Source organism: Medicago sativa, chromosome 4 (assembly GCF_051527215.1).
Source record: "Medicago sativa cultivar Bolivia chromosome 4, Bolivia_mono, whole genome shotgun sequence".
Classification (NCBI taxonomy): Eukaryota; Viridiplantae; Streptophyta; class Magnoliopsida; order Fabales; family Fabaceae; genus Medicago; species Medicago sativa.
Window position 1 is genome coordinate 15,167,685 of NC_140752.1, and position 6,850 is coordinate 15,174,534.

At 33.1% G+C, this 6,850-nt stretch overlaps 1 protein-coding gene and 1 long non-coding RNA gene across 4 annotated transcripts; both read right to left on the reverse strand.

Annotated features, from left to right (window-relative positions):
- Nucleotides 1–1,182, reverse strand: LOC146926631 (uncharacterized). Its single transcript, XM_085708099.1, has one exon. The coding sequence runs from the start codon at nucleotides 945–947 to the stop codon at nucleotides 153–155; it is 795 nt and encodes a 264-aa protein (XP_085564225.1). The 5' UTR covers nucleotides 948–1,182; the 3' UTR covers nucleotides 1–152.
- A 1,052-nt stretch (nucleotides 1,183–2,234) lies between these two features.
- Nucleotides 2,235–5,964, reverse strand: LOC146926632 (uncharacterized). Of its 3 annotated transcripts, none has more exons than XR_015005454.1 (5): nucleotides 5,286–5,964; nucleotides 5,078–5,154; nucleotides 4,264–4,384; nucleotides 3,415–3,555; nucleotides 2,235–3,243 (listed from the first exon to the last, which is right to left on the reverse strand). It is a non-coding gene; the product is annotated as an uncharacterized LOC146926632 (long non-coding RNA). The 3 variants fall into 3 exon arrangements; XR_015005453.1 differs by having other exon boundaries at nucleotides 4,264–4,456; XR_015005452.1 differs by lacking the exons at nucleotides 5,078–5,154; nucleotides 5,286–5,964 and having other exon boundaries at nucleotides 4,264–5,066.
- Nucleotides 5,965–6,850: the final 886 nt, after the last annotated feature.

Genomic DNA, 6,850 nt, shown 5'->3' on the forward strand with positions numbered 1-6,850 from the left:
TTCGAATCCTTAAAATATTTTTTCTCTTTGGGAAGACAATCATCAACCCTATCCAAACTTCACTTGGCGAAACCTTGTGCAATATGGACTGTCCTTTTAATACATATATAAAAATATTTAAGTATAATATATAATTTAACCTAACTAATTAATCACTCACTAATTACCTCATGATGGTTAAAGCTTGATGAGCCTTCACAAGCATGAACATGTGAATGTCCTCCGGCGTCAAATTGAATTCCGGCGGGTAAGTCCACTGTGGCAGCTGTTGTGGAAGTGAGTAGTAAATTTGGTGCAAAAGGCCATACGTCACAACCAGAAGAAGGAGACAATAACAAAGCACTAGGAGTTGTAGAATTAATGCATTGTGATGAAAGTGGCAATTGAATGTGTTGTTGTTGTTGTTGATTTTGAGGAGTGGATTGAAGCAACTTGATTTGTCTCTTCAAGAACTTAACATAACGAATGGCTTCATCAAGCATAGAAGCTGTATCCATTTTAGTTCCACCAGGAACAAGTCTTTGAAGGATACGAATCTTCTCACTGATTCTTTCTCTTCTATGTCTAGCTGCAACACTTTGTGGATCGTCGCTGATTCGAACGTTTCTTCGCTTTGGTTTTCGAATCGTTGCTGGGTCGATATCCACCGGTTGCATAGCTGCAATCTTGTACATCATTTCCTTCATAGCTCCTAACTCTTCTTCTTGTTCTTCTACATCTTCGATTCGGTGGATCCCTAATATGTCACTGAGTGAACCTGATGAAGGTGGTGGTGGTGCCATGATCATGCTGTTGTAGCTATTTGGTGGCCAAATTCCAGAAGAATTCATAGGAACTTTGTGGTGATCTTGTTGGAGAATAATACGGTTTTGTTCATTTGTTTCCATTTTTTCAAGATTCCAAGTGCTTGTGAATGCACTACTAGTATTATTTTGGTTATTTTCCATGACCAAAAACAATTATATATATGAAAAATATGAAGTGTTAGGTTCTAATTTTGATGGATCTAGCTAGTTAGATGATCTCGTGTATCTTTATTGATTTAATACTTTAATTAGCTAAAATTCTACCAAAAAAACTTTAATTAGCTAAAAGAGAAGAGGGAATAAACAATTAAAAAGGGGTTAATTTGAGATATTTGATCAACCTTTTTGAACAACAGAAGAAATGATATTCAATAAAACGAGTATAAAGGATACTCAAACTCAAAAGACGATAAGATAATGAGAGAAAAGAGAAGAAATTTTTAGATATGGTCATATGAAATGAAACAACGCTACATATAAATAATAGTTAACTCACACACATGTGTGGAAAAGAAGGGAAGAGAGAATTAATGTGAAGGAGTAGAAATTAAGGAGATTGAGGTTAAAAATATATTACCTAGCTTGAAAGTTTTTTTTTATTGTTGTATATGAAACGTTGAAGAAGGTTTTTGATGGTTGAAAAAGAGGGTAGAGGGTATAGAGGGGGCCCAAAAGGAAAGGAGAGAATTGAGAAAGAAAAGGGGAAGTTATTTATATACTAGACTCTTGACCCGTGCTATCGCACGGGTCCTACCGAGCAGAAGTTAAACGAATAAGTCTCTACATTATTAACACATAGTAACAAATAGAAGTCATATGTCATAAGTTAAAATTTAAACATATTCACTTGTACAACAATGATAACATATAAATAATAAGGTATTCTAATCATTAATTGAGTTAAACTTTAATCATCATACATTACAAAATACTTTATGATAAACAACATTTGAGATCGTAGTGGTATTGTCGCCCTCTTCATCAGTTATTAGTGGTAATCAAAGGAAGCTGATTGGTTGAAGGATGTTCATGAAAGGCCATGTTTAATGCATTTGAGGTGTAGTGGGTGGTTAGCAGTTTAGAACCGAAATTTAATGCTGACTTAGGAGGAAAAATTCAGAGTGTTTAGGGCTAACTGCGAGCATGGCGAGTTAAACTTTTATAATATATAAAGGATTAGTTGAATGAAATTCAACATAATCATATTTAAGTGCTTTACTTTAAAAAAAAAAACTTAAACGACTTAGTACCAGTTTTTTTAATTGCAAGCAAAAACTATTCTTATTAATTATGATCAAATTGAAGTTAGAAATAAAATCAATTTAATATTTCTTATCAATAAACTAATTTCACTTACAGAACTCATCTTTTGGTTGTTTGGTGGTAGAAGCTTTGGTGCCATAATGACACTTTATGAACCCAAAGAGCTGAACACACAAAATTCTTATGCAGTCTTAACAATCATTCATTGTTGTGGTATTGTAGAATGTGTATCTTTCTTAATTTTTCCAAAATTCTAATACCATATTTACTACACCACTGCCATTTACATCTGTATATATAAATCTAATACTATATTACTACACCAGTGTCATTTACATCTGTATATACAATGTCACAATAGAAAAAACACATTAAGTTGCACTTGAGATTAGCTCCACCTTGAGTTCTATAGCAGCAATGTCACTTTCATCTTGTTCTACAATTTTCAATTTGAACAACAAAATGGATAGAGGATTGGATTAGTTGTTTTTTGCGATCATATTTTCCTAACTACCAATTAAAATGGAGTTTAGCAAAAGTAAAATAAAGGATTTTTATAGATTGAAAGCGAACAAAGAAAATAGTGGGAATCTCAAACTGGAGGCAAAAAAAATAAACTGAAATTTGTAACCTCTACAGGAAGCCTATAATTTCAAAGGTTCAGACTACAAATTGGTTTGCATAATACATTGAAAAGGCTGCAAAAATGAATGATAAATAAACATCATACGAAACCCATAAGCATCATGAAAAATATAATAGAGGAGATAAATGACCATTTTAAGATCATGCATCTAAGATAGAGGAGAACAATCAAGAAGATGACAGAAGCAAATGAGAGGCGTGGAGCTGAAGAAGATATGTGAGAAAATGATTTACTGAGAAAATGAAGAAAATCAACTGAGCATGGCACACATTAATCTTTTCCTCTTTGGTTGTCAAACAGAGGAAAAAAAAGGAAGGAAATAAGAACAAAAAACAGATTACAAAAGCTGTAAAAAATTGAAAAAATAAATTAGTGATTGACATGAACAGAAAAGTGCACACAAAAAATTAAGAGAATCAACTTCAAGAGAATGAAAACAAAAGAGACTAATAGAGATAAAAAAAAACTCAATGCCGTAGCTTTAAGCCTTGATCCTCACATCCATTGCAACATGGCACATGATGCAATCTAAAACCCAAAGTAGAAATTAATCAAAATCCAAAATCAAAATAGAATTCAAATAGTATAAAATTGCCAACAAAATGGAATCGTCAGTCAAAATTGCCAATCAAAATCGATATCAGATTTAGAAAGAACAAATTGAATAAGAAATTGAGAAAGAACAAACATATTACATACCTATGTCGTCACTCTTCAGATGACGGTGACCAAAAGTGGAGAATATGAGGATTTAGAAACTTGGGTGAATGACACTGTTGTGTTCAAGTGTAAAGGAGACTAAGGTGACTTAGGGAAGAGATATGCAGGGCGCTTCTTCACCTGTGGAGTAAAACATGTTTCCAATGAGGTATGATATGCAGCTCGGATTTTCTTTAATTAAGTAAGATGTACAATTATGATTTAGTTATAAATTGAATTACATAGAGCATCTGCACCATTTCAGTTCCTACAGAAAAGCCCTCGCTCGCAACATTTAGCTTCTACAGAAAAGCCCTCACTCATTTAGTTTCCACAATTAGGAACTGCAACATTTAGTTTAATCATAAATCCCTCACATTTCTGCAACATTTATGCTTTTTTTGTTTCAGTTATGATTTAGTAATAAATTTAATTACAATCAGAAATGTTGCAGATGCTCTATGTAATCATAATCATAAACTGAATTGTGATTTTCCAATGTGTGGAGTAAATCATAATTGCTAAATATTGCAAATGGTCTATGTATTATTATTAGAAAATATGCAAAATGTGAATTGTTAATTCACAATGTGTAGAAACTCATCTATATATAGATTCGTGTATGCATGTACTCTATACATAATGATAACCTTAGCATATATAAACTAACACGTGTAATTAGAAATCAAATGGCAATAAGCCTTGCAACTATACCTTCAAATAAATCAACAAAATAAAGCACAGTCGAAAAATCTATGTGACATTGAATGTATAGAGTTCTCAATGTGACATTGAATTTTGCAGAGCTTTATTTTCTTTAGAAGCAGAACATCTACGAAATTTGCATACCTCAAATATAATCACTCTCTGTGACTCAGCCGAATCACCTATCCATATGACAATTCTCCTTATGACGGGACTAAATTGTCGACACCATACATCAGCTCTTTTGGTAGCCTTGCTAAATGGACTGAACAATATTCAACACCATAAAGGTATTTTGAAGCAACTCTTAATGAGGCAGTGAAGATAGATAGTAGTTCTTTATAGAGCAGTTAAGTTATGCAAAAATTAAAGTCAGAAATAAAATAAAATAAAATGTCTAAAGAAATGCATATGAATTAAAGTTGATAAGCTCAGGAAGAATTCACACAAACCAAAGAAAATAAACTCAAATTTTACTTAATCAAAATGTGTCCTTCATTCAAGACCAACAAATTTCAACCCCAAATTTTGATTGGGCAAGGGAAAATAAACTTTAATTTTTACTCAATCAAAATTCAAACTATGATTCAATTTGTAATACAATAAGTATTATAATCTTTGGAGAACCATGTGATTAAAATTAAACTACATAGACAGAAAAGAAAAGGCCTCGCAATCTTTAAATTCTATTTGAAAGAAAGCATGTCTCATTCCACATTTAAATTTAAACCATATGCATTTGGACATTATGGAATTTTTACATTGTCATACACTAATATTTTTTAAGAAGCACAAATTTTACCTCTGCAAGTTGACTTCAGGGATTGACCTGCCATTAACCGTTCTCGGTAATGGATAGATCCCGACATTCTAGTAGACTTGAAATTTATCTATTACACATGGTCATGGTTTTCCTTTTTATTGTATGAGTGAGAGAGACAAAAGAGAAGAACGTTACCTCTAATTGTGCATTTCTACTACCAAACGAAGCCATGACATACTATACTATTAAAGCTTGGTTCAACTTAACACTACCTGCAAGGAGAATAATGAAATAAATTTAAAAAGCTCAAATATCCTAATTACCTAAAAAACCTAAATCAATTTTTCTATGGTCTTTGATGAAAAAACAAAATGATAAAACAACTATAGAAAGATAGATTTACCAATAATCAATCGATGTAGATGTCGGAAGCCTTTTTCTCTGATTCTACCTACACCTTCACACGTAAACTTCAACGGCGCAACACAACACAATAACCAGGTAGAACAAAAACAAAATACTAAAAACCCTAAAATTAGAAATGGTGAAAGGAAGAAGAAATCAAACCAATAACAATCACCATAGGAGAAAGTAGTGATAAATGTTCAATCTAGAGGTGACACCGTCAAAGAGGCGTTCAATTTCGCTTGAAAGTGAATCATACACAGAAAAAGTGAGAAATGGGAGGATGAGGGGCGATTGTTGCAAAGAGGAGATGGTGGAAAGGGTGTGGCTGATTTCGTGGAGGTGAAGAAGGGATTCACTGTGAGAGAGAGATAGAGATAGAGAGCCGAGAGGTGAAGAGAGAATTTGGGGGAGTGGATGGAGTGATGTTCTGTTTCCCGAGTAAGTGTATCGATTGAATGCTTGTTAGGAAGGGAAGATGAAAAGAGTTTGAATCATAGTGTAAAAGCAAAGATTCTGATTGGTTTATCTAGGAACATGAAAGGTCATCAGATCAAAGGCTGAGATTTAGGGTGTGGTTGGCAGTTGAGATCAGCATTAATTAGGGATTAGGGAGGGAAAAACAGAAGTGATTAGGGCAACACTGCCAGCTCATCAAGTCTGGCTTTAATAATAAAGGATGTAGGAAGGGGTTTTTACTGAAAGGGGAGTCACTGCAAAAAGCATGTAGACAAATGAATGAAAAGAAAAGGTAGTGCATGGTGCAGTGCAGCAAATTAAAGTGGTTGAATTGAATTGAACGAATGTAGTTCTACAAAGTCATGAGATTGATCCATATACCTAGCTATAGCCCCTCTTATCCCAACTTCAAAAATACTAGCTAGTTCAGCTCATAGTTATATTTTTAGACAATTTATTTTATTAAAGTTTTATTCAATTTTTTTTATTTCATTATAAATATGTAACGTCACACGATTAAATATATGTTGACTAATTTTTTTAGACCTAATATTATCTAAATAAAAACAACAGGCCTTTTAGTAAATCCAAAAGTAGACTTTTGTGACTTATCCAATAAATGTAGACGAAATTGAACTTTAATAAAATAATATTATTGTCTTGAAATATTTTAAAGTGTCATGTTAAGAGGGTGTTTTTACAAGTGTTTACAAGAGCTTATGAAAATATTTTGTGATATATTTATACTTTTTTAATTGTAAAGAGGTCAAGTGACGGAAAGAGCCGCCTCAAGAAGGGCAAAGCCAAAGCAAAAATACAATGAAACAAATCATGGAGAAAAAAAAAAACCAGAATACAACAATACAAGCAGGGGCGACAGCACCACCCAGCTAGCCTGGGCTAGTGCCCGGGCTCTGCTTCTACATTGTTTGCAGTTTCATAGTTATGGTACAAGGTTATGGTTAAACTGCTGGCTATAGAAAGGGCTAAGTATCTTTCAAGGTTATGGTATAGAAAGGGCAAAGTGTAAGTATCTTTCAAGAATGTTATGGTCTAACCGATGACAAGAAAAAGGTGAAAAGATGAAGCAAGAAGCATCAGGAT